This window comes from Botrytis byssoidea (assembly GCF_014898295.1).
Source record: "Botrytis byssoidea strain MUCL 94 chromosome Unknown BBYS_006, whole genome shotgun sequence".
Taxonomy (NCBI): Eukaryota; Fungi; Ascomycota; class Leotiomycetes; order Helotiales; family Sclerotiniaceae; genus Botrytis; species Botrytis byssoidea.
This window is the reverse complement of record NW_024065847.1, coordinates 1,719,204-1,747,010: the sequence shown is the minus strand read 5'-3', so window position 1 is coordinate 1,747,010 and position 27,807 is coordinate 1,719,204. Positions and strand designations below refer to the sequence as shown.

The 27,807-nt window shown below is 41.1% G+C and overlaps 7 protein-coding genes across 7 annotated transcripts; 3 read left to right on the top strand and 4 right to left on the bottom strand.

Moving 5' to 3' along the window:
• Nucleotides 1-4,109: 4,109 nt before the first annotated feature.
• EAE97_003962 (uncharacterized protein) lies at nucleotides 4,110-6,438 on the bottom strand. Its single transcript, XM_038874474.1, has 3 exons — nucleotides 5,617-6,438; nucleotides 5,269-5,567; nucleotides 4,110-5,219 (listed from the first exon to the last, which is right to left on the bottom strand). Exons 1-3 carry the CDS (start codon nucleotides 6,014-6,016, stop codon nucleotides 4,185-4,187), a joined length of 1,734 nt encoding a protein of 577 aa, XP_038735083.1. The 5' UTR covers nucleotides 6,017-6,438; the 3' UTR covers nucleotides 4,110-4,184.
• A 585-nt stretch (nucleotides 6,439-7,023) lies between these two features.
• On the bottom strand, nucleotides 7,024-10,119 carry EAE97_003961 (uncharacterized protein; the record flags this gene model as incomplete). Its single annotated transcript, XM_038874473.1, has 6 exons — nucleotides 7,024-8,097; nucleotides 8,275-8,415; nucleotides 8,579-8,758; nucleotides 8,890-9,706; nucleotides 9,800-9,830; nucleotides 9,882-10,119. The coding sequence occupies 6 exons, from the start codon at nucleotides 10,117-10,119 to the stop codon at nucleotides 7,024-7,026; spliced, it is 2,481 nt and encodes an 826-aa protein (XP_038735082.1).
• Nucleotides 10,120-12,242: 2,123 nt separating this feature from the next.
• Nucleotides 12,243-13,525, bottom strand: EAE97_003960 (uncharacterized protein; the record flags this gene model as incomplete). The annotated part of the gene is made up of 2 exons (XM_038874472.1): nucleotides 12,243-13,310; nucleotides 13,436-13,525. 2 exons carry the CDS (start codon nucleotides 13,523-13,525, stop codon nucleotides 12,243-12,245), a joined length of 1,158 nt encoding a protein of 385 aa, XP_038735081.1.
• A 1,449-nt stretch (nucleotides 13,526-14,974) lies between these two features.
• Nucleotides 14,975-15,586, top strand: EAE97_003959 (uncharacterized protein; the record flags this gene model as incomplete). Its single annotated transcript, XM_038874471.1, has 2 exons — nucleotides 14,975-15,173; nucleotides 15,225-15,586. The coding sequence occupies 2 exons, from the start codon at nucleotides 14,975-14,977 to the stop codon at nucleotides 15,584-15,586; spliced, it is 561 nt and encodes a 186-aa protein (XP_038735080.1).
• Nucleotides 15,587-16,024: 438 nt separating this feature from the next.
• Nucleotides 16,025-17,888, top strand: EAE97_003958 (uncharacterized protein; the record flags this gene model as incomplete). The annotated part of the gene is made up of 3 exons (XM_038874470.1): nucleotides 16,025-16,833; nucleotides 16,921-17,318; nucleotides 17,388-17,888. 3 exons carry the CDS (start codon nucleotides 16,025-16,027, stop codon nucleotides 17,696-17,698), a joined length of 1,518 nt encoding a protein of 505 aa, XP_038735079.1. The 3' UTR covers nucleotides 17,699-17,888.
• A 473-nt stretch (nucleotides 17,889-18,361) lies between these two features.
• Nucleotides 18,362-18,949, bottom strand: EAE97_003957 (uncharacterized protein; the record flags this gene model as incomplete). The annotated part of the gene is made up of 1 exon (XM_038874469.1): nucleotides 18,362-18,949. The coding sequence occupies one exon, from the start codon at nucleotides 18,947-18,949 to the stop codon at nucleotides 18,362-18,364; it is 588 nt and encodes a 195-aa protein (XP_038735078.1).
• A 336-nt stretch (nucleotides 18,950-19,285) lies between these two features.
• Nucleotides 19,286-21,584, top strand: EAE97_003956 (uncharacterized protein). The gene is made up of 2 exons (XM_038874468.1): nucleotides 19,286-20,623; nucleotides 20,721-21,584. Exons 1-2 carry the CDS (start codon nucleotides 19,941-19,943, stop codon nucleotides 21,229-21,231), a joined length of 1,194 nt encoding a protein of 397 aa, XP_038735077.1. The 5' UTR covers nucleotides 19,286-19,940; the 3' UTR covers nucleotides 21,232-21,584.
• Nucleotides 21,585-27,807: the final 6,223 nt, after the last annotated feature.

The following is a 27,807-nucleotide window of genomic DNA, read 5'->3' as shown; positions in this document are numbered from 1 at the left end:
CCCCCCCTTTTAATCTAACGACAGTGATATTACTAATTCCCTATCAATAATACCTATATACAAAATCTAATCTCTTTTTTGCTTATATTCTTAAGATAAAAGATCTATGATATACTATATACTTTCTATATTTATATCAATATAATTCCTTTCGAATTATATATATCAAAGTTTTAATATTAAATATGTTTTTAATTTATTCAAAAGCTATTCTTTTTTTATTTCAATCTTTAGTAATTATTCTTATAATTCGATAAATCTTTTTAATAATTATTATAAGCTTTTAATAAACTTTCTTTTCTCGAAATTTTTTAATTGAATTAAACTTAATTATATTTCTTATAATAAATTATAATATATCTAAATTTGAAATAATTTATTCTCAGGATTTTCTATTAATTCTAATTTGAATAACTCTAGAAGATGAAGGAATATATCAATTTTAATGAAATTTATGATTATCATTTTTGTGATTATATTTAATATCCCTTTTGAATTTGAGTCAAAAATAATGAATTTTAGAATAATAATTGAATTTTTAAAATAAGATATGCGAAATTAGATGGCTACCCTAATCTTGCTTAAATGTGCAATAAGCCGGGGCCTCAACTCTTACATATAATATTGAATTTCAAAAATCAGTAATGTTAAATAATTGTTTTCTAAAATAAATTAATAATCAGATCTCGGTTATAACAAGATGTAATCAGGATGTCACGCGATGTCAAATCACTCAAGCGTCCACCAGATACCCTCATCCCCCGGGAAGATTGGGAACTACAGTTTAAAAGAAGTGGGAAGTACATTTCAACTTGATTCCTCAATCGATGAAGAAATTACACTGCCTAGGTGAAATTTATCATCCTGATCAGGAAATGCTTAGTCGTGTATATACCAGACTTGATTGAAGCAGGGAAAGTAATTTGTTTGTCGTAGGTTAAGAGTTGTTGTCTAATATGAATTTTTACTGTTGCTTGAATTTTGTATCAATCGCTTTGAGCGGGGCAGGTATGATATTTCGAGATGAAATCTTGAAGAATGATCCTCCACTCCAGTCGGAAGACATCAAAGCTTCCCGGTATCATCTGATGAAAGGAAGCGAGTCTAGAATCCTTCGAGAAGCTACTTACAACGCACTCATGAGATTCCCTATAACAGAAGCATGCCAGCATACTCTGTTTGACCTTACACTACGATATATAGCCCAGTATACTATACCATAAACAAAATTCCAAATCCTCTGTCGCATGACTTACAAAGTGTCAGGAAAAGAAGGTGAGTCGAATCAGATTTATGTGAATCACTTCCTTTAGATACAAGATAAGTTTCGCTGAACACATGTATAAAAATTGCAGTCTTGGCATCTTCAAAGAAGAATTTTCAATCCACACTAATGAAACCACACATCGGCCGTAGTTTTGCGCCAGGGCACATGAGTCGTCCTTTGAGCGACGATTTCGTTGCAAAATCGGGGTCTCAAATTCCAGGAATCTGGGGAATTCGAAAATTGAATAGGTCCAACGTTTTCTACAACTAATGCCGGCGATGATGACTGACAAACTGTGTCACTTGCCATGATTTCGCTGTCGAAATTAGTATCTATTTTTCATCGTATGGTATCCCATTCGCTGCACAAGGGACCAAACTTTTATTGTTAGTCCCAGAATTGAGAGGAGTTTGATGTCTGAGAGAACTTGAGAAGGGGGGTCATCATTTGAGGCAAGAGTAGACCCGCAGAGAGCTATGGAAGTCTACTGAAATTTCCTTTCTTCAACGCTATTTTCTGCTATATTTTATCCAGGGAGAAAGATTAAGGCTAGCAAGTCTCACTTGAATTCACAACGTAGTACGAAACGACGTCATAAAGTTTTTCATTCTCATGTGTGTGACTTCCCGTGTTGCAAATTTGGCAAGCTGCCAACATACCAACCAATCAATTTATTCGCATCACTCCCCTTCAGCTCAAATCCTGCACCAAAGTCCCCTAGAAAATCCAAACGCCAAAAGACGGGTAAGATGGCTGTTTCGATATGAAAGCACATCAGATTCAATAGATCATCCTATCTCCATGAACTGTGTACATAAATCGCAAGTCTTCTAACTTTTAATTTCTGAACATGACATGCTCGGAATAAAGACTGGTTGGTAAGACGGCGGAAAGGTTGAGATTGTGTATGAGTCGTCGACGACATTCGTTCTGTAGATAGAGATTTTCATTTTCATTCCTGATACTGCAAATATTCTATATCTGCACGCCGAGTGGCGGGAACGACTGTTAGAGTCTTTACTGCTATGAATCTGATTGTAATACTGCTGCTGCTACTAGATAGTCTATTTTGCCATGTTTCTGTGAAGGTAGTATTCTTTAGACGAGAGTATTCGCCAAGTGTCAAGTGTCAGTAATCATCCATTTACTCAAGAAAATCTACACGGAGTATTGCAGTGTTATGTTCACGGGATTCGATATAATCACTAAATCACTTTACAGGGACAGAAGTCTAAAGGACGAAAGAGTATAACTTCCAATCCATATTAAATAGGTATCCCAAGGTTGACAAGGGAGGAATTCAGGTTTCTGCTAAGTACAAGCGGAAGTGAATACGAAAGCATACTCCATCCCATCTGAACACAAGTCCGGGCCTAAACACAAACAAGAGAAAGAAAATAAATTATCTCAATGCTTTGAAACGAAATGCGACGCACCCAAACATTTTCAACCTTCAGCCTCTCATCAACATCAATTCATTTTCATCTCACACACTATAGGTTCAAATCTATAACCACGATATAGCCACCGAATATCCCCACTACAGCTTCAACGCAGTACCAATGCGCAAGTCCAATCAAAACCCAAATATCCAACAAGATGTAAGCTCCCCTCCATCTCCCCTCAGCTCAATCAATCATCCACCCACTCCAACGCCTCAAACCCTCACATACCATCCCCAGAACTCAAAGAAGTGATTCCAACAACAAACCACATCTTATATCTCACTAAACCATGCCGTGCGCGGTAACATCACATTGAACGCATGAACATACGGGATCTTCATCGACTCATCTTCCTTTTCTTTCAAATGTTAAAGCCCAGCTCGTCGTTTACTGGTCCCCTCGCTGAAGGCTTACAGTCTCACCCCATGATCTTCCAATCATCTTGAAGAAGAAGCTTGTTCAAGGGTATTATGAGATGTAATGTTCATTACACATCATTTCTACCAGGCCATTCACTCGAGTCTCTGTTCGCTGATTCCGTCAATAAGTACTTTTTTATGTATGTATCAGCAGGAAAAGGTATTCCCATTACTTCTGGAGACTCTCCATCAAAGTTCATACTTGAAGATAGCTTTATACTTTACAGAGTCAGCAACTAAGTACCTTTTGTGACGTCAAGTACCGTACATCCACTCATCCATCCGTTATCGACCCCCAAGGCCAAGCGCAAGCCCAACCTCAGCCCGAGCCGCACCGCACCACACACCAAACCTATCTCACCATTCACAAGCTACTCCCCATTCCCTTACCTTTACACCAACCAGTCTCGTCCCAATCAACTTACCTCCCCGACATTCCATCTCTCCATCCCCATCCCATTCGACCCACCCCCCTACAAAATCCACTCCACAAACTCCACACCAATAAACTCCCCGGCCCTAACCATTTTCTCCACTAAAAATCTCGCCCTATAGTTCCTGCAAGCCATTTCTTCTCGTCTCCAAAGATTCAGATATCGACTTGCAACAAAAGGCAGCCCTCGAACCATTATCGCCAATCCCGCCTGAAAAGCTGTCAATATCAGCTTGCCAAGCATCATGAAAACCCGAATAAATATGTGCCACGTGAATAATTCTATCTATTAATACACACTAGGTTACCCCTCCATATCATGGGGACTTCGTAATATTCCTACGATATATTGATCTCCATATTAACTTTCCTCTCTACCATTGGATAAAGCATACAAATATCGAGTTTAAATAGTATAGGCAATACGCCATCCCATCCCGCGCTTCCGGGTTGTGATTAGGCAAAAAGAGTGCACGCGCTTGCGAGACATCAATGCAATATAAATGCGTTGGCGATGGCTACACATGACAACAAGCGAGGTCATTAATATGAGTGAACATCGTATTCGCTTCAAGGATGAAAATTTGATATGATACCCTATCCAAAGCAAAGTGCGTAATTTATCCTTCCACCACTTCTTTCTCGATTTCCCAATTCTCCCACGTCGGATTATCGTAACCGTTTGGACGACTAGCTCGTTCGAATCCGACTCGTAATCCTTCAATTGAAACGGGACTTCTGCACCATTTGATTTCCTCACCGAATCCTTTGCTGAATGTCTTTTGCATATTTTTCTCATCGAACAATTCTGGATGTGCTCTCCTCATACTCTTCAATGCTCTCCCACCAACCTCATCCACACTATCCGCATGTCTCAAATCAAAGAAATAATCATCATGATCTTTTCTAACCTTTTCTTTAACATCATCCCCATACAATCCCAATCCCAGTAAAAACACATCATATTGACAAAGACTAGTCGTTCCTCTCCAACTACCTCCTTCCTTAGCTCTTAGAAATAATCCTACCAAAGCAGCTATAGCACCCATACATCCAGTTCCATAATCAGACATGGGGAAAGGTGGAACGACAGGTTCATTGAGACCCATAAATTCTCCTTGAGCCCAGGCTACTCCCGTTACACAATCTGCGATTTGTTGCCATCCAGGTCTACCAGCCCACTCTCCTTGATAACCAAAACAATCTTCGGAGACATATACAATTCCTTTACCTCTTCCAGAGATCAATTTCACGATATTCTCTGGACCGTAACCTAATCGTTCCAAAGCTCCGGGTCTATATCCGTCGAGAATAACATCGGCGGATTTAAGTAGTTCCTCAAATGTGGCACGACCAGCTGGCGTTTTAAGATCGATATCCGCGGTATGTTTACCGGTATTTCCATCGACTTGGAAGAACGGAACGTCAGATAAATTTGGAGACGTGACTTTGATGACTTGAGCGCCATATTCAGCGAGTGTTCGACCCATGGCAGGTCCAGCAATAATACGACACAATTCTAAAACACGAATTCCGGATAATACTTGTGGTTTCGAAGTAGGTGTTGCGGGAACTATTTCCGGGAATGGACACGATGGGGAATCGTCTTGAAGACTATCGAGTTGCCATGGAGGTAAGTTGAGAAGTGTTTGGCCCTGAATGATTAATTAGTAAAAAACAATAGTGTGAGATGAAGATTCTTACATGGCTTGTCTTCTTAAAATCTTCCCATTTCAATGCCGTTACACCAGCTTGATTTACTTCAGCATTCATGATCTCCAATTCCGCAGCCGTATATTGTTTGACATGCTTTTCAATAACATCAATACATTCCCTATAATCTGTAAGATCTGGTCGATATGCTTCCAACCCAATCATATTCAATGTTTTTCCAGCTTCTAATGATCCATGGATATGAAAGTATTCCCCTGGATTCTTAGTTTCATAAAGATTTGCTGAAAGTCTGCGATACAAGATAGCTTGTGCTTTTAGCAAGTCCGTATCTGTAAAATGTATCAATAAATATTCCGGAAATATTTTCAAGAAGAATACCTTTCAGTTTGGACTTAACACCAGGATGCTGTTTATTCATTCCAGCAATTGTAGCAATATAAGTTGAGAATAAGAAAGTAGCAGTATGCTCAAGATTGATTTCGATTTTTCTTTTCTGTTCTCCATAACGAAGATCCGCAATGGCAGCTACAACGCTTGCTTCGACTGATTTTAATGCAACTGTAGCTTCAGTTTCTTTGAAAGGACATGGGAAATAGATTTGAGTTCCATCGGTTGCGGTTGTATAAGTAACGTCTTCTAGATGTTTCAATACCTCCGAGGGAAGTTCACTACTGACCAACTGTTGTAGAGTTCGAGTAGCCTCTTGACAACCATTAATTACTGAATATCGTGTTGAACCAGAATGATCAGCTGATATGTTTTTGGTAGAATCCTCCATGGTGATATAAATCCTTTTTTGAAGACTTTATGATGTACGAGATTCAAAAATCGAAATTCGGAATGAGTTATATATACTTTGTCTAGGGATAGAGGGGCAATTCAGTTCCGTAGTATGCCCCGCTCTTCTTCCGTGTACCTGAGTAAACATTACCAATGGTATTACCTATAGTTCTCCGTGGTTTTGAAATATTTGGTATATTCGAATCATAGTTTTGTATCAATGGATATTAAGACAGGTTGCGGTCCGAGGTGTTTCCCTAACAAAGTTCCGACGATGAAGGGGTAACATCCGATATGCCTGCGGATATGAACCCCATGGACAATATTCAACGAGGCAGTTTACCTCAGGTATAAGATTAACAATATCTTATATTAGGAATGCAATAAGCAATTTAGAGACGAATTCCCAGAGATACTTGGGACAAACAACATGATCATCGATCGGCCTAGAGTATCGGGGGGTTAAGAATCTTGTTTCACTCTCCCGAGGTTACTTTTCCGCACCAGCCCGATAAGCCACAGTCACCAGCCACATTTAAATGTCAGCCACCAGGAGTTTCCGTCCCGAATGGGACTCGCAGCCAAGCTTGAAAGCTGGAGCCCAGAGATAGTCTTTACTTCCATCAATCGATTTCTCAACTTACACCCAGCTATCCAATAATGAAGTTATCAAACCGTCAATGCTAAACACAGTCATTTCCGGATTCAAGAGTCACATTCAGTATCATATTTGTTCAAGGTTCACACAATGTCCGGCATTGAATGATACACGGGGTAAGAATGATAAAAATAGTGATACATATCTATATAGAATGTAAAGTATTCAACTCTTATGAGATGAATGTTAGAAAAGACTACCTAACTCGAGTACAACTGTCTCACTGAAAAGAGGGAAAGAAAAGGACCTCCCTCAAATATCCTCTCATTTTCGCGTCCATCAAGCAACAAAAATAAACCCTAACCACCATCCAAGCTATTCTCTTCACAACCACATCCCCTCTTAATCTAATACCCCACCCCATAGCTCCCACATCTTCCCTCACCTCCTACCTCCTCATTGACAATATAACAATCAGCCTTTTGCTGTACACATTTGACCAATGCACTTGCATACGTATCACCCCCTCCACCACCTCCATATCCACAACCCTGAGCATAAGTACCCACACAATTCTCATACTGCGCGTCACAAGCATCTTGGCATCCTTGCCCACAATCCGGTCTCTGGTAGCTTGGACTATCTTCGGAATTTCTGGCTGTATAGAGTTTGAATGGATATCCTGAGTTATATTCTGGTTGTAGATTATTGCATGTATAGCATGGAACTGGAATTGATCCAACAGGAGAATAGGAACTGTATCCTTGAGAAGGATTATTAGGTTGAATGCAGATGTTGTTGCACGTAGGAAGAGGAGCAATTGAAGTGGTAGATGTTGGTTTCGATGTTGAGGTTTGGATAGTGGTGGCACATGTATAGATACTTGTTTTTACACTGATGACTGGGGGTGTATAGCCTGCTGGAGGATGTCTGGATTTACATCCATTGTTTGAACAAGAAGATCCAGGACAATAGCTCCCACAATAAGATTCAATTTCCTGACACCAAGAGGAAAATTGTAGACATTGAAGGGATCCAGGGAATCCAGCGGACAAAAGACAGGATGTCAATTGTACGAGACAAGTATTTGCAGCAGCCAAACAAGAATTTTGATCGGTGAAGGGAGGGAGAGGATTAGAACACCAGTTTCCAACTTTATATTCGCAGGTTGGGGTTGGGGTTGTTACAATAGTGGTGGTGCATATTGTAGCGCTAGTTTTTGGTGTAGTCGGAGAGGCAGTAGTGGATGGCTGTGTGGATGATATCGATGTCGAGGGTAAATTTGGAGTTGTCGAGGATGTTGGAGCAGTTGCGGATACCGAAGATGAAAAATATGTAGTGGTCGAAGATTGAGGATTGGTAGAAGGCGAAGAAAGAGAAGAAATCGTGGAGGAAATTGTAGAGGAAGATAATGTTGCAGAAATTGGTCCTGCTGTCGAGGAAGGTGATGATGATGATGGAGGAGTAGATGGAACTAATGACTACAAAATACCATACTCAGTACACGCATTTCAAACAAATCCTCCCATCATAGATAAGTAGTCAAAGCAGTATTAGATGTTAGGAAGAAAGCAGGACAGTAGCATGAGACCGCTAGTCTATTTGAAAGAGGCACCGGATGGAAATGAGTGCAAGTTTTATATTTGAACTCAACTTACAGATGATAATGGAAGGGTTGATGAAAGAGGTGCGATTGAGGAAGAAGATGCAGGAGCTGAATACGTTGTTGTTGACAATGAGGAATATGACGGAGAAACAGACGTGGAAGAAGAGGATGGAGCAGCGGATAAAACAGACGACTAAACGTTTCACAGTCAGTATCATTCTATTGAAATAAAATTCCAAGAATGAATAATGAGTCAGAGCTATGGGGTACAAAGAGACTGTGTGGGATTAAATATGAAAAGCAGTGAGGGCTATCTGAGAATGGGGAATTTGAAGCATCAGACTAATTAATCTTACCGATGATGAGGCCGGCGATGAGGAAGAAGCCGACGACGAAGGGGCAGATGATATTGGCGACAAAGAGGAAGAAGCTAAAGCGGATGAATACGACGATGAAGCGGAACTTGAGCGAATTGAAGAAGAAGGCGGGGAAGTATATGTCGACGTGGACGATGGAGCGGTTGATGAAATCGATGACTGCAAATTTCAGGAGTTAGTGTCTTTTTATCAGAAATTTCATGAAAAATATGAACAGGAATGAATCAGGGGTGAAAAAGGTCATGTGATACGATATCTCAGAGAGACCTTATCATACGGATCAGACTTACCGATGAGGATGTTGGTGCAGATGAAGCCGATGAGGAAGAAGATGAGGCTATAATAACAGACGAATAGATAGTTGAAGATACCGGAGTGGAAGAATAAGGAGACGGTGTGTAAAGTGGAGGAGTATATGGTGGCGGAGAATAATATTGTGTGGAAGCTGGTGCAGATGAACTAGTATCACTCGACAAAGAAGAAGAACAACTTGAGATAGATGAACTCAAAGTTGAAGTAATTGTTGTTCCAGTAGACGAGGATACTGGAGCAGAAGCAGAAGCCGAAGTAGTTGATGGAGCAGGTGAGCTAGTCGAAGATGATACTGGGCCACCTGGATTACCATTGCAAGGATCTGTTGATAGCAAGTCTTCGGCGACGTAAAGGTATAAATTTGCAGCACCACCGCATAATTCGGTGGTATCACCATTACAAGTCATTTGACAATTTGACTCATCAACTTTTGCGGTTCCGTTACCCAGTACAACACCACAATAACATTCTTGTGAGTATTCCACTCCAGCAAAAGCATACCCTCCTTCTTTGCATGCTTGAAGACAAGCTTCGATAGTTAAATCAGCGTCGGGGATTTGGTCTTGTTTCCATGCGAGAGTACGACCATTAGGCCCAAGATCGGAATAACATCCCATTGGTGTATAATCAGAAATGGTAGAACTATCGACAGTTGGGAATGTGGTATCTTGGTAAACTGAGAGGATATCGTTTCCACCGCACGATTCAGTATTATCCCCAGTACATGGGAAGGAACAGTTTGATTCGGACGTCTGTGGGCCACCAACAGAGGCACCGCAGAAACATTCTCCATAACTGTAAACAAGTCAGTAATGGCTTGGTGCTTTCAAGTAGAGGAATGTAGCCATCTGTCGCTAGTATGTTTCGAAATATTGCGCCTGTACTCACTATTCTAATCCAGCATATTTATATCCATTACCTACAATACATTAGTTACCACTCGTTAGACGAAATCTTTCAAAGACTTTACCTTTACAGAAATCAACACAAATTTCAACTGTCATGTTTTGACTATTTAGATCGGTCCTGAATAACAAAGCGCTTGGGGAGCTTGGATCTGTGAAACAGCCTGCGTAAACAAAGTCTGTGGTATTTGTACAAGTAGGAAGCTCTGGTGCCCATCTTTCAGCCAGTAGAGGACCAGCATTGGTGCCTAAAAAGAGTATAGTCATTGCTGTTGCAATCGAGAGCGAGGTGAAGCTTAACATCTTGGATAACAATGAGGTTAGCAAAAACAAAATACTGGCAGGCAAGACGTGTCAGAAGAGAACTGGGGATGTTGGAACCACTTTGAATATGAAGAATAATAGACTGTGAGGATAGGCTGAGACAATATATCCCCATTCCACACTTACAAACTATGGTGATGAAGGTACAGTCTTCGTGGAGATGAACCCGATGTTCGTTTGTGCCAGCAACTAGAATAATCTCGCAAAGTTATTCATCTGTTTATTCCTAGTATTAAGCACAACATTATTTGCAGATAAAATCGCGTGGCGCATGCATGGTAACTGTACGATCTTTGATGTTGTGAGCTATAGATAGTATGATAATGAAAAGGTCTAGACATAAAGACAATAGCTGACTATCAAATTCCGACGAATGCACACTTGCTCGGCTTTGCGGCAAGCCGAGAATATTGCAGATAAATTTCCAAGCTACATCATGTAAATTCATCTCGGCGAGATTATCATGGATTATCACGAGTGGAAGTTTTTGATGGTTTTGAGGCACAGAGGCGCGATAAAGTTTTTCCCCGACATCACTTTTAAAACATACTTGAGCATGTTCTTCATCTCACAATCTTCGGAGGAATCATCTTTTATCAAAATACGCCCAATGATGACCGAGAGTTCATGACAGCTTTAAATATAAGTGAAAAGGCCTTGAGGTCATTATTGATCCTTTCTAGGAAGCATCGATATTGACCTGAACATCCAAGTAACGTTATCTTTCCAAATAGATTGAACTTGTCCACTTCAACATTTTTATGGCTACTGCATCTGTTTTAGTCAGGAACGTTAGCATCAGATGTCCGACTTGAGATGAAAACCTTGTTATGAATGTAACCATATGATGTTGAAAGCTTTCCAGGTACCTCGATCTGTCCACTTGGAACTATTGAAATGAAGCAACTTTTGCGTAATTTTGTGCGGCTGACATGTAGAATATTGGAAATTGGTACATTTTGTCCTTTCACATATATGTTACCGTGAACACAATAGAATGTGAGTTCCATGTGGAATGAGGAAAATGACAAATATATTTCTAGGCGAGGGGTAACGAATGCCAATTGACTGAATATTTATTGTATACCTTCTAATTCTGAGGAACGACTACTTCACTTGAAGAGCTGAAATTGTCTCCTAAGTAGTAACTCGCACTGTACGGAGTGAGAATATCTGTGGAACTTCTGTGGAACTTCGTTGAACCATGCATGAAATCTTCTCCACACTCGGGGGTCTCATTTCGATGCTGCTGTGTAAACCCACAGTACTACTGGAGTATCATCAACTTCGTATCCCAAGATTCTTCATTCGCTTCAGAACTCTCGTAAATTGGTTCAGGCCGTCAAGTGTAGATATTCTTATGCGGGTATCGTGCATCTATTTTTGCACCATGACACGTCCACGAAAATAAGGGCTGAAGTTGTTTGGATCGTGATCAAGCTTTAATTTGGGAAGTTTTCGTGTGTATGAATCGAGTGAGCGGGTCAACGATACGGTACAGTGCCTCCCCAGATTGAAAGCTCATTTTGAGCATTCGTAGATGATATTTCGTTTCGCAGGTTGAGATCGTGGAGGAGTTGTGGACTTGCAAGTTGCACGGGCATTGTTCGACACGTGCGTGCCAAAGTCGACCAGAGTCCACCAGTGGCCCAACCGTAGTGAGTACTGTACAAAGAAGATATTTGTGAAATTGTCAATTGACTTTGATGTATCTTTTTCTGAATATATCCATTGCGTGAACTCTTCTAGTCAATTCAATCAAATTAGAATGATTGCTGTAGTTTTATTAGAGATAAATTTACATCACGTGGATACTTTTCCCTGTGTGTCTTGTTGCACATTTCCGAGATGTGAGTTGTGAAAACATACTGATTTGGGCTTCAGAGATTTAAGTTGGTTGGAGAAAGGGTGAGTGGAATGTGATCTGATTTCTGTGAACGTAAATCTAATTTTGAGATGCCTTCCCATGACAGAACCAACCCAAACATGATTTATCCCACTACATCGTGGTTCTCCTCCTCCCTCCTTTCCTGCCTGCCCAGGCCTACAGTAAACCAATGCAAGCAACTCCGTTTACCCAATCTTACTCCTACATAAGCCTGTCACCCCTCGTCTTTCTTAGTCTTCTTACTCCTGCCCTCCTGATTCTCCTTGCTCTCTTCATTGTTCTTACTCTCCTCGTTCTTTCTATTCTCCTCAATATTCTCACTCTCGCCACTTCCTTCAACTAAAGTCACACCACGTAACAAAGCTGCTCTTATCTGGTCCTTCAATCCTCTGTCGGTGTAGTCCTTCCTGATTAGCTCTCGGCATTTTCTTGTTCTCTTTCCCCTCTTTGAATTGTCTGTCATAAAGGTTTCTTTCCACTCTCTAATTGCTTCCTTGATCCCATCCTTTTGTTTTTGAATGCGAGCTTCGAAATAAGAAGATGGGTTCTCCAACATAGCTGATTCGATTTCTTTGAGTGCGTAGATTGCTGACAACCATTTATTGAAAGGCTCTATGCAGGTATTGGCGAATTGATGGTGCCAAGCTGCGCCGTGCTCATTGAAGATGTTGTAAACTTCACATTCTCCATCCTTATCCCATGTAAGCAATTCTTTGATGTTATTCTGTGTTTCCCCAAAGACTGTGATAGAGCAGATATCAAACTGATTGTAGAGAGCCATTTGTTCCAATGTTGTATCCAGATCAATTTCGTGTGCAAACCGATTTCGATCATGTTTAGTATCCTTCATATCTTTTGGATCGCGTACCTGTAGTTTGCGTTGTTTATCTTCCTTGGCAGAGAGGACTAATCGAGCCAATCGATCTCTCATGTTAACCACCTCACCAGCGTGTCTTCGCCTTTTGTCATTTTCCACCTTCTGGAATTTTGCTTTTAAGGTCTGGAATTCTTCTTTTGAGGTCTCTTTATGTTGTTTCAATTCCTTCAAGTCGGCCAGTACCTCATAAAGTGTGAGATTTGTTCTTTCGTGACGAGTGGGATCATTGGTGAGTATCCTCTCGCATGTGAACGTGTCTCTATGGAGGACTAATGCTGTAAAATTCACATTTCCTTTGACTTTTGATTGCATCGGACCAATGTCGCCTGACTCCAGCTGCTTCATACTCTGGGGAGCAAGAGGAACTCTTCCTACCAGAGAATAGGGTATCTGTGTTGCGGTGTTCTGTTGAATTCATTGTTAGTATACTATTTCTTTTTGATCATACAACAAGGTTGATTTCAAAAGATAAAGCAATATTTATGGTATAGATGTGTAGATTTATGGAAAACACAAATAGGGTTACGAACCTGCTCCAGATTGGATTGACCGGGTGCATTGTTGTGAATCTTGACATGATGTAATCTCGAGGCTGTAACAATACATCTCCGGGCCCACATTGCCGAAATTAATACGTTTTGACGAATCATTCTCGGGATGTAAACGTTTGATCAGGAGACTGAGGTTTGTGTGTGGAATAAAAGATGTAGAACTAGAATGGTGCCAAGGGCCAAGATATTGGCCCAGGATTAGCTAATCCAAGCTAAGCTAATTTAGTAAGTACACGTGATAAAAGTATAACCTTAACAGAGACGAAACAAATATTGGTAGATGAAAAGTCTATCCTCAGGATGGGACAGTCGTATGCTAATGATGGTGGCGACGGTGATGGTTATGGTATACCTTGATGGTAATATTGTTTTTGGTTCAAGTTTGAGGTATCGGCATTGATCTAGAGTTCTTAAATGATCATTTCAAAGGTGCTCGAGCCATTAGCCAAAGTTGCTTGTTAAATTTAGTCAAAAGACAGTTGTATGAACTGTAGTGAATGAGACTAAGTCATATGCTGACAGCCGTATTGAATAATTGAGAATTGAGCATTAAGCAGGACACCAGAAGCCTTTTTTGGACAAAGACTTGTGCCTCCCTGTAAGCAGCACATAAAAACAGGAAGTTCAGGAGCCAACAAGGAAATAGACTAGGAGCCAGAAGCTCAAAGGGTCAAAGTACCTAGGTAGCTAAGCGCTGGCAATGAGCAGTGCCTGTCCGCATGACTTGCTCAATGATTCACTATCAGTGTAGTGAAGAATACTGAATGAATTGAGGAAGAGATGTTTGTGTCTACTAGTACCTAGTGTGGTGTAGTTGTGCAACGGGAATCGGAAAATTTATTAACCGAATGATTTACCCTCGTTCGGATCATTTGTAAGCATTGATCATGTGATGTGCTGGTGACGAGGCAATGTTCTGGCTTCACAACCTTGCAATCTTGATTAAATGGTAGGCATACACGATCCAACATTTGTTATCGATCGATACCTAGGATTAACACAACAATTTGGGACTGGATTGGATTCAATATTCATGGTTCACCTTCGCTTATGTACAGTCACAGAGTAAGAACCAAAGAAAGCAGCAATATGCTCCCACTATTTGTGTGCCTCGGCGTGTGTCATCTTTCCGCTTAATCACTGCAATCACTGCAGTCAGCAACAACTAGGTATTACCTAGGTAGACATGCAAAAATTGGTTCAGGCCGATGGAGACTCTTATAAGTTGTTGATACGAGCTGTTTACCTGAATAGGTTGGTAATAGATAACATAACGAATGATCTGACAGGCATTTTTGCCGCCTGGCTATAAGTATCAAGATGATGGTATTGACCACTCTTGCCGAACTTTCTCTCAAGATCTAAATCCCATCGTTGCGCAAAGTTTTACTCTCATTAAAGAATTATGCATCAGACGATTGAAAAGAGATGACTTGCCCGCTCTCGCTGATCTCGGAACTGAAGCATTCCGTGATGACGATTTACAAACCATACTTTTTCCTCCCGAAGCTGTTGCAAATGGCTCACTCCGGCGAAGTGTTAATTTGCGACATAAGAAAACGTCTTGTTGAAGCTGGCACACATTGTTATGTCTCGATGAGCGATGAGGATGATGAATATTGGTCTGGAGAATCTGAGTTGCTTGGATACGCTTTCTGGACAAGAGTGGGAAAGAGCGAAGCAGCGAAGAAGTGGCAAACTGATACTTTATTTTCAAGTATGATCTTCCATATCTTCTCTCTCGTCAATTCACTAATCATAAAAACAGAATTGGAAAGAACATTGATAGGAGCAGAAATGTGGTATTCTGAGTACTTCCTTGATCGCGACCGGCCTTGGGATAAGATCCATTACATGAGGAATCTATCGATTGATCATTTTGGCTCGATCCCAGAGTATTTGGAGTTGGCTGCATTAGCAGTACATCCCAAATTTTATCGTCGCGGTATTGGTGGAATGATGCTCAAATATGGAATTGATTTGGCTCAAAAAAAACAAGTTCCCCTTGTACTAGAAGCCTCTCGTGCTGGAACTCTGCTATATACAAAGAACGGTTTCAGAGAAACTGGAAGAACTGAAATGTTTCCAGAAGTGATAGTAGTTGCTATGCAATTGGATCCAAAAGTTTGATTATCTATTGGTTGGGGCATTGAAATGGATTGAAGTGAATTCAGATGTTTTATTAGTGACAATGTATGTATTCATTAATGTCATTGGAGACCTCTTAGCTAGCAGTCTTTTTTTCATTCATTCTTTCTTGATTGAATCATATGATCTCTCTAATCAGCATAAGTTCTTCAATTTACTGTCACAGAAGTTACGTAGATGGAAGGTCCGGATGCGCCAGCTTTAGACTCTAGCTGCAATCTATACCTTGGGAGTTCCGTCACACAAGCTCTTGTGTTGCCTCCATTCAGAGGCTTTTTATGTTTTAGGAAGTTGAAACTCTTACTAAATGGGCCAGAGTCACAAAACACTTTCCTAGCCAGAGTCCCAGAGTCCTTTAAATGTATTTCAGTATTTTGGTGAACTTCATGATCGATTTTTACTCATGAACCATTCTCAAGAATGACTTCCTACATGAAAAAACACTGCAGATCGGTTAGTCGCCGCATTTCTGAAGTGCCAAATTTGAGGACACTGGCAGAAAAGAAGTCGTCCTTGAGACCACTCCCTCTTGAAACTCCAAACCGAGACATAATAACCCCAGAAGATAAGACGCCCCAAGACTTGCAGCTTTCTCAAAGTGCGATTCCTGAAAATATTCAAAAGACATTCAAGAATGCAATAATTTCGAAGAACAAGGATACTGACACAATATCTCCTTCAATCCAAAAATCTAAGAAACCAAGCTCAACCTCTTCCGAATCGACCATTATCAACACAAGCATCTCACCCATTCTCTCCACAACCCTCTCATCCACTATCCCTTTCACCACCAAATCCAACAAAAACGGTCCCGACGAAAAATACCAAATCAACTCTCACCTGCTCTTCGAATCCTCTTTCCCCGGCCACACATATATATCCGTGCATCTCCAACGCCTCCAACATGGTATCTATTCCGATGCAAATCTACACACCAATCATACCTTGCACGTAACATTCGTCGCTCTCAGTTTCATACTCCATCCCTCTACCCCTGCGCACCGTTTCGAGAGCGCCGTAATCGATATCAAAGTCCGTGATCAGAAAGGAAATTTGAGATTTCTCAAATATGCGCCCCATCAAGCATATGGGAAAATAAGCACAGAGAGTTTGAAGTGGAATTTTCAATTGGGGGCTTCACTAGGAGTAACGCAGGGACCGGCAAATGTGTGTGTAAAACCGAGTATTGGGGAGGAAAAAAGTAAAGTTGTAGGGACGATGATGAAGATGTAAGTCTTACGTTTTCCTTTCTTTATGCTTCTGCTCGTTTTCTTTTGTGTATTTCGATCATTAATTATGGCGACGTATGTTTGAAGACAGGGTTCCACACGCAGCACTTTCGAGCATTCGACTCGGTATCCGGATACACTACTTCATTTTTCGCTCGAGGAAAATGCACAGCAGGAATCGGGGCTTCCGCGGGAATTTACATTTGTGTTCTTGCTTGAGAGACCGAGTGAGAAACAATATCCGCCCGTTCATACGTTTCATTCATCTAGACTTAAAATACTTGAGCATCGCATTTCTGAGAAACTGAGGAGTATAAGTGGGAGAGGAAAGAAACATGAGGATCAAGAGGAGAGTTGTATGGAATATAGATATGAAGATATAGCTGGGGAGAAAGAAATACCGAGATTAGAGGTTGAGAGATTAGATGGGGATTTTGAAAAGATATTTGGGGAAGTAGAATTTGAAATTGGGATTGAACCTAAAAGTTTGTTTTTCCTCCTACTTCCCCTCTCCCTTATTCCCCTGTCCCAATCTCCCTAACAAAAACACCCAGTATCCAACACCCTAGCCCTCCCCTCTCTATCCTCCTCCCTTTCTACGCTCCCCCGCACAAGCGGTTATGTCCACAACAGCGCGGCACACACCGAAACCACCAGAGTTCTTGGTGAAGTAGGCCAGAAATTTCCCACAGAGGGAACGCTCGATAGTATGGGAAAAGTTGAGCATGAAGAAGCGATTGTGCATGGATTGTATAACTTTGCGAAGTTGGGAGGAGCGTTTGAGGAACAGGTTAGCTTGCCAGGGGCGAGTGTAGGCAGTAGAGTGCCAGAGTTGGATGGTGGTGGTACTGCGGGTGGGAGATAGGTGAGATGGGTTAGGGTAATGAAACGGCATGGAAGAGTAAATAAAAACGGTTGATGGCCAATTGTGAAAGGATGTAAGAGAAACATGCATGAAAGACATGTGGATTGGGTGGGCTAGTGTATACATAATAGGCGGAATAACATATCCTGTACGAAGCTTTGTCCCATATCCCGTATATTTTTATGTAAAGCAACTCACCAACTTGCGTCAGTCATTTATACCTTCGTCTTGTCCTTGGACTTGGTGTTAAAATCATCTGTCATTCCGAGATATTCGAAATCAATCAATGATCCAAATTTATCTCCGCGCAGAAACTTAGGCTTGACTTCAAGCTGGAAAGGGTGAAAATGAGCACTATCCATCTTCATAAATATTTGAGCATGGCGCAAAACGGCGAACAAATGAAAAATACGTGTCCGAGGTGAGAGAGCCTTATATTTGGACGGGCTCGATCTCCCGTACAGACGTATATCATCCATATACTATGATGTTCATTATCATGTCTCTCATATGCCTTACATTCTCTAATATCAATATTCAATCCTCCCCAGTCAGCGATACAGCAAAATGCTTCGCGGGAGAAATTAGTCTCAACCGCCTTATTCAAATTCTCCCCATCTCATCCCAAATCAAATCTTTGACCCAATCCCTAATCCTATCCCTTTACCAAACATCCTCCGGCATAACCACAAAACTCTCCCCATTCTCTCTAACATGTTTTAAATTCTTATCCCTCTTCAACGGTTTCCGCATGTCATACGCATCTTCCCCCTCTCCCTCATCCACCTCTTCTCCCCCCACAAACTCGTTATAATATCCTTTGACCGTCCTAAAGACACTATATCCCAGTCCTTTATAAAGTTCTTGAGCAATCATATTACTCTTCCTCACAAACAAATCCACAAACCAAGCATCATATTCTTCTCCTCCTTTCTCTAAAACTTGAGACAAAGTCCTCGCAAGACCCAATCGACGTGCAGAGGGAGAAACTGTGAGAGCAGTAATATGCGCGTGCCATGGTAGGTAATGCGGAGATTGTGAGAGAAGCATGGATTGTGGAGAGGATTCCGTTTTGCCCATTATGTAACCGGTGATCGCAGAAGAAGGAGATAGAGCGACGGTGAAGAGATGTGGCCATCGTGCTAGATAGGAAAAGTAGAAACTGAGATCGTAGGTTTCAGTTAGGGGGTCGAGGTTTGTAGGATTAAATTTTAGAACGTCAAGAGCGGAGAATGGGCGAAGAGTTGTCATTTTGATGAGGGGTAGTGGGATGACGGTTCTTGGACTGATGTTGGGATGGTGATTTCTAAGCTGCTTGAAGCTCTGATCGATGATCTTGTACTCAAAAGTCTGTTATATTGTTGAGTGTACGATTTTCAACTTTGGTATAGTTTTGTGAGGGATTTGGACAATATGGTGAGCTGTGGGTAAATTCGTAAGACATGAAAGATACTTTGTAGCTACAACATAACTCAAAACCATAAACCAAAAATATATTGCCATTTGTCACCGCTATCATCGAGTACCGAACGCCGATGATAATGCGGCACATCCAGAATCAACCGTTGCAAGGAACTTGCTTATACTTCCAAAACACCAAACTAATACGTTCAACAGAGAGAAAACCAAAATGGAATAGTAGGTACGAATTCTTTCCTGTCAAACCGCACAGATAGATACCTCCTTCAGCCTACCTCATCGCCAAGTGTCATATCATCTCAGATAAGGATTAGACTTCCAGGGACCCATCAATCCTCCTCGCCAAACCATCTTGCACGGTGTTTTACTCTGCGCTGGTTCACAATAATAATAAAAGCGAGATTTGATATCACATTTGAGGACTACCCTGTTGACATTAGCTGCTGTCTGGTGCTATAACAAGGTTCAAGTGTCTTTGGGTTTCCACGTCGACAATACAGCGAAGAAGGAAAAGAAACATTGTTGTTTTACTAACCATCTATATTTGTGCGCGGAGTCATATTCACTCACTCATACCATTATACTACGACTCCTACGACTTTGCTACGGCTTTTTAGGAATACGAATATTGGTTCATATTGCAGATCGAAATAAATTCGTTTTAGGAAATCGAATAGGAGAGAATATATTACATACGGCTGTAGGAAATCATACCACATCAAACGGAAGGAAAACATAAAATCACACCGCATACGATTCTGAATCACAAAATTCCCTAAACACGATAGGAAGACCGAGAAATTAAACTTCGATACCTGTCAAAATGCCTCCTTCACCACAAACTCCTAGGCATAGCCGACACCCTTCCGCACTGGATTTCTCACCCTCAACAATGAGCCTTTCACGTAGACTTTCCAAATCTTCCATACATACACCGACTACACCAAATCATATGAGTCGAGACTTTAGTAGTAGTGTTGATGGAGTTGGTATGGATGTACTTGGATCAGCGCAAAACGGAGGAAATGGACTTGGAAATCTAGCAGATGAATTAGCAGATGCATGGAGCGAAGATGAAGGAGAAATGGACGAAGCAGATCTTCATTTTCAAAGCACTGCACCAGCGGAATCGGATAATGAGGATGCGGAAGAAGACAAGAACGCAGTGAGGGATAGTGGTGTAGATGTTACCAGTCCCAAAAAACAACATACAGCTATGAATTCAAATTCGACTTTAACACCGCCGACAGCCGGGCATGGGAGAGTTCATGCGTTAGGCCATGCGAGGTCGCCTTCTGAGTACGATGGAAGTGATTATGGGGGAGATTCGGATTTGGAGAGTCCGGCCTTTGGACCGGCTTTATTGGCGAGAATGGATATGGTGGAGGGGTTGGCAAGGAGGGGTACGGAAAATAACGGGAGTCAAGCTGATGGGGTTGTTAAGAGGGTCATTGAGAGTTTGAAAGATTTAGGAGGTCAATCTGGGGTGGAGGGAAATACTACTAGGTTTGTCATTTTTTCTGGATTTCTATATCTTTTATTTCCTCCTTTCGTCAGAGAGTTATACGTCGTACTCCTGTAGAAATGCTAACCCAAACAAAAGACTAGTTACAACTCATACAGCGCTTTCTACGCATCTCCTCCATCAAACCCGTCTCATCCAGAACCTTTCTCACCCCCTCTTCTCTCCTCTGTCCGCGCCGCCTACTCCGGAATTTATAGACGCACTCCTCCCTCTTCTCGACACCCTTAGCGAATCTATCCCTCGCCCTTCAACACAATCCCTCTCATCGATTACCTCCTTACATTCTCTGACCACCGATTTAATTCAAACAATAACATACTTGTCGGATACATTACATATGTCTAGACAAACTACAGTACAGGCATCGAGGAAATTGAAATCAGCAAAAGAATTGGTCGGCGAAATGAGAAGGGAAGAGGAGCTCAGAGAAGAAGGAGAGAAGTGGGTAGAACAAGGAGATTGGGAGAGAAGGCTGGGGGAAAGAGAATGCGCCGGGGTATGTAGAGGGGTAGTCGGGGGATTTGAACAGGTTTGTGAAGACTGGAGAAGGAGATTAGTAGAGAGTGCTGGTGGTGAGGTGGGTGCTTGAGATGGTAGTATGGAAGAGGGCATGACATGGAATGACATACAGATGTTGAGGAGAAAATACACCCGCGCCGAATAAATACTAAGGTTCAAGGCAAGAGCACACAAAGTGCGAGATGTGGATCAACATAGAAAGACGAGAAGTTATCTAAATACCAGACCGAATAGGGGAATGGGTTCAGGTCAGGCGCTTGGATGGATATCCGGATAGATAGTTGGTTGACTGGTTAGTTGGCTGGCTGGCTCACCACTTGGATGGATGGATTCATGGATGGATAATATAGAAGGCGTGAAGATAAATAGACAGATGAGCCTTTCTCCTCGTCAAATAAAAATATAAATACAAATTAAATTTATGACTCTTTTGTATACATATGGATTGAGGAAGGGTGGGAGGCAGATACCTAGGTACTTTTAGTGAAGTACGGATGGATTGTGTGAATGAAGGAAAATGGCGTTTATGAACAAATCTAGCGTCCCCGAAGTCGGCAAAGAGTTTGAGGTAGGTGGAAATAAAAGATTTCGATTCTGAGATCTGGGTTCGTTACAGCAGAGTATAGACTTGCAAAAGACTCCCTAACATGTTGCTATGATTAGATCAAAGCAGTCATTTTGACTCGTTTAGGTAGGTAGAGGGAGAGATTGATTATCAGAGAAGACTTCAGAAAACATATTTAACGGATAACGATAATATTTTTTGTTTTTGAAATAGGAGTTATACCAAGTGCTATCAAACCTAGCAAGTGCCAACGGAACGAGAGCTTGATAATGATGATGAGATCCAGTAAGTGGTGATAATTCGTCATTGTCATAGGGTGCTCTCGCTTCGTCGCTTGGGGTTGAAGTCCATTCATGAGTTTAGAGTTTGGTTTCCTAGGGCTGGATTGGGGTCGCGAGTTGGAGGGAAGTATAGTGCGCAGCGTAAGGTGATTTTGGCGCTCTAGAGAGCAGCAATGGTTCACTTGGAAACTCTCTATTTGGTTTAGTGTGAGTGATTCTGGAAAATTTACACTTGGTTGGGAAATGTTCATGTAGCCGTCGTTTGGTGCGCAGACTGGGGATTAGATGTTCGGAGTAAAGTGGAGCGGAGTAGGATAAGAGTGAATAACGCGAGCAGAAGTGCTCTATGTTATGTGCACCTTCCTAGGTGGATATGACAGTTGGTTTCTCATTTGGGCTGGGGCTTGATTATCGTCAATTCTTAGATAGCAATGATGGATGTCCTGAGATGACTGTTCTCGAATATTGGCTGGATCCAAATGTATTAAAGAGATATAAAGTCTTCCGGGTCTTGAGTAAACTCGATCAATCCAAGAGTAGCTTCATTATTAACAAGAATTGCGACCAGTAACCGAGGATATCCAAAACTCTTTCTATGGTATGCTGTGTTCGTTTCGGGCTGAGAGATACGGTACCCGAATCAACAGAGAAATATCGGGGGGTTCTTTCTTGTGGCTTGGTTGCGATGTGGGAACAAGTGTTATACGACAACAAAGGTGTACTTTATCGGAAAGGATAGGCGTTGGTAAAAAAAAAACAGGAATTGACAGCAAAGGTGCTGAAACAAAAAGATGATATTCTGGTTAGAGCGTTGATGGGTTTACTCCTTTTGATGCTCCTGGACGGATGTGGACTCTGCAGGACATCTCAATGGTGCAATCACTGTTCTTTGATTGGTGATATACCTGTCACTTGTGGACTTACTGAATATTCTTTGATACAAGACTTTCTTTTATAGCTAAGTATTGAGAAGTTTACTGAGAATATGGAAGGGGTGAATAGGTTGAGCAGGTGAATCCATCAGATGTCTACCTAGGTACTTGCAATCATGCGAATGAATCACTTAGATTTCGAGGAGTATCATGCCCCTATCCCCATACAATTGCTGCTCCTCTAGTCCATTTAAACAATTCACTGTCTCTCATGACCTCTACCCCTCTTTTACTGCAACAGTCGAGAGTGTTCTGTCCTCTAGTTGTGGATATATAAACACTAGAATATCACTTGTATGTTCTCCATTATAGGAACACAGAGTATGGAGACCTATAATGCGCGCCTTTCGGAGAAAAATTTCTTTCTTCGTATTATGCAAAATTTGCTTGTACTAGGGAAGAGTATGATGAAATGGAAGGAGAAAGGGGATAAAGGGGAGGCATGTGGATTGGGATATGGCAGTTAGTGAGAGTAGCAATAAGGCCCACCGCAATTGACAATAGTAGCAGATAACTGAGATTGACAATGAAGTTCTATGAGATTAGATGGATGATACACGAAAATGCTATACATAAATTATTCATCCACGTAGCATGCTGAGGCCGTTATATAGATGCCATAGCACTACTCTTTTGCAGATCTGCTTGCTGCTAGATAATTTCTTACTTCCACCTGGCTCTAGTGTGCCTCTCAAGTTCTCTTTGCTTTGCGCTTACGGTTTACGAAGTTGTCTTTCAGTAATCACCTTGAAAATTCGAGAATTCGAGCCTGTAGTGAATACAGACAGACAAGGTGTAACGTGGATGTTTTTGATCGTGTTGGTATAGATCATTCACTTGCTCACTAGAGCCTCTTCATTAGTTTAAAAGACTCCATTGAGAATTAAGAATTTTTAAATCATTGTTTCTCAATTCCATACATGTATCGAAGTCATCTTATGAATAACGGTAGCTCTCACTTTAAGATATACATGATGATTGGGAGTAAGGGTCGTTTAGATTTAAGCAATTAATTGTCGGGCTTCCGAGAAGATCTTGGAAAGATATAGAACTCAACGGAGAGACGAGATAATTGAATGAGTGAGTGATGAGGTTGGTTGGACTAGGTTGCAACGACGACTTTCAATGTCTCTCTCAACAGCGATTTTGGAAAAGTGGCGACGGTATGATGAGAATTAGATGAGAGAATCATTTTATAGCGTCTACTCAGCACCAATTTTCCTCTTTTTTCTATTATAGACCCTCAAAACAGTATTTGAGATGAGATTTGACCATCTTTAGAATTCCACCACACTCCTAAGTTTCTCCGATGACGTTCTCGAACTCTCTACAAATTAATGTGAACGAGAAGGTCAAAATTACTGATCAATACTACAAAAATGGATTTACAAATCTTGTAGCTGGGACTCAACCACTGGTGCGAGATTCACTCATTTTACTGTCTATCATGTGTGAATCCACACTCCAGTTTTGCTGTAATTGGATATGTGAGGTTGAATCGAGCTGGTCTTGCGTTTTCTTCTTCATGAAGTTTTACAATTCCATCATATAAACAACGACTTCGATTGAAACTCATACATGTGTATAGACAAGCTCCAGTCGAGAGACACTGGTTCAGGAGAAATAATTGATACAAACTTTATGATCGCCGAGGTTTGTCGTCGACTTTTGAGCTACTTGGATACTTGATGAAGGCATTTTAACTTTGATGATGCGAAGTAAGAACGTCAGGAAACATGGGATTGATGTATATCACTCAATGACAGCGAAAGCTTCGATACTGTTCTCGTTCTAGCGTTGATAATAATAAGTGATTGAGAAAGGAATAACGGTGAGAGAGTATGAATGAGAGTATATGATATTCGTCCGGTGCAGACTTGTGATACATAGACTCTGACCTTTAGACTTGTACATATGTTGCTTTTCAGAGCCCATGTAGCTTCCTAAAGGATCTAATGTCATAGACAGGCGTCTTGTGATGCGTGATCCAGTTCGTTTGCAGGTTTGAGTGACTTTAAATGACATCACTCATCTGAAATATGTTAACAGCAACACGGTTATTTCAACAACAAATGGTATAACGAAAGCCGGATGAAAGGATGAGAGGATGAAAAATTGCAAGTCACCTTCACTATCAGTATGACGTGCAATCTTGCCCGCCTCTAAGAGGGTGTTTTGATGCTTCAGAATATATTGAAGAACATTGTACAATTGTGAATGTTGTTTGATTGATTGGTTATAGTGACGGGGATCTCGATGAGATGAACTATCTTTATAAGGCCCTATCAATGCAACAACCCCCAAAGCTTAATCTCGAGACTCTCATAAAGAATTCACTGCTCTAAAATGTGCTCATAAATAGGTAATGAAGCGGTAATTCACATACACAAAATGATTCAGTACCTCATCTTTCATCCCCAATCTTGTTATCGCCTATTTGCAACACTATTTAAATTATATCTCATAGCAAATTCTTGTACTTGCGTTCCATGACCGATAACTATATGTCGGCTTATCTTCTGAAATGGCTTTGAATCATTCGCATATAACAAGATCGCTTCTGGTAATACCAGAAACGATAAATTGAAACTTCTCAACCCTCATTGATATCTATTTCTTCTCAAAAGCGGATTGCTGTCACTCAAATATCCCGCTTAATGCGAATGGCGATGGTTAGATTATCTCCGACGACGAAAAGTTCAAATGGTAGATTGAAGAACTCATTTATCCCAAGATGATTTCTTACAGGAGAAAAGCTTCGCATAAATCGCTTAGCTACAGTTACATATTGCAGGTTCGATTTGACTTCCATCCTAAAAAAAATACTTCGTTCCATCTCGAGCCCCCATTATACAGAGAATATTGTGGGCGATGGGGCTCTTTTTATAACGAACCAGAAAAAATTCTGGCGCGACAGCACTAACAGTCGCCTCTCTTTCCCACAGATCCGCTCTTCAAGTCAACGCCATGCAACTCCAGTACCTCGGATGGATCAGATAAGATTTCAAAATCGACCAGGTGTGCATGAAGATAAGACTCACTCAATCCACCGTGTGGGTTCTATATATTCTTTAAGATAGCTAAACAATACCCTGCTAAGTCTCAAATTTTAAGCATGATAGGTTGACAAGATCCATAACTCCCGTACTAACATACGTGAGTTGAGTTGTTGGCTAAAATTGATTGAAGAGATGTGAGACTATGTTGTGTATGTATGTCAAATAACTGAGTATGGATATACGAGAACTCGACTGCTAACACAACAGCGGAATAATGAGCAGCTAAATGGCGACCAAAATTGTTCATATGTTCATCAATGATCAACTTGTATGAATAGTTTGTAAGCTTCAGATATATGGATGAAAATATGCAAGTAGTATAATTGAAGTGATCGTCCTACCACCAAAAGACAACTTCCTTCCCCACAAGACTCATACATCCCCGCTGTCTCTGAAAACTTACGCGAACTCTCGTTTAGAAACGGTATTTAAATTGAGACATATCATCTATTACAAGTCTATCCACATTCAATATGATAAAGCTTTTAACAACGACAATATAAGCGTCTTGAATTAGATTAAAAAAAATCGGATTTTTGCAATGAAAGGCTTGTGCAGTTACAGCATACACCCCGACAAATTCAACTAGCAGTACCTCTTACAATATCTCAAAGATTTCGATGGATTGTTTCGAAGTGTTGAGTAATAATCATTGTGAAGATGGTTATCCTGGCGGAAATTGGGTTCATTTATCTTGGACAGAGAGGTTCAGACTTTCTGGAGAGCCTAACCTCTGACTGCTATTTGTCCATTCACTGTCTGGCCCATCATCCTCGGAATTTCATATGCCTTTCAATCACACGGGTGATAAAAAATCAGATTCACATGAATGATAGACGACTTGCTGCCCCATATACTATCACTTATAATTGTAGATCCACTTAAGACTACCGCGTCAATACTTGGAGATCTATTTAAGACAGACAAAGTGAAGACTCTTCATTCTCACGCGCTCTTGGCAAAAGGCACACACGGATCTTAGGATCAGAGTCCTAGTAGCTTTGAGGTTATCGTCCATACCTTACTCAGATTCCTGATATCTCTAATCTTGCGCGAGAGTCTAACCCTCCCGTATTTATGGTGTGGTCTGGATTTTCCGATAGATTAGATGAGTGGTATTCACCCAATGATAAAACGACAACAGTTATGAGTTTAATGATGATAATCATTGCCTCAAAATGCGACAATAAATGATACCCTCAATCACTTCCGTAGAATCTATACCCGGCCATAATTGCCTACAGTATGATTGGATAGATAACATCTATATATGCCTTAATAGGCCCGTGAAACAACAGTGTCTATTACCGATCTCGCCCTTCAACCCGTCAGAAGTATTGCACTATTTTTCTTTTTTGGGAAACCAGTCTCTTTTATGCAATGGGGTGAGATGTGATCTACTCAGGGTCTGGACTTCTTCCTCACACATCCGTGGATTGAGGCTGCCTAGAAAATCTTGAGCAAAATGATTCCTGGTAGCAAACAAGATGCTTTCCATCTGAACAGGAGTGAATCACAGGTCCTTGGCCCTTCAACGCCAGTCCTGCTTATTTAAAGCTTCATGGTACGGTATCCAGCTTGAAATGTCCAATGACTGTTAGTCATCCAGTGACAAAAAACGCAGGAGGAACTGAATGTAGTTGCAGAATGAATACATAAGACATGCGTATGGAGAAAACATGCAAAGAATGAGCAAGAATTAGGCGTTGATTTGTTTGCCATACGAAGAAGACAATCTACACGTTATGTGAAGTGGGAAAGCGGAAAGCAAGAACTTGTTTGACAATGTAAAGAGGTGTCAGATGATAT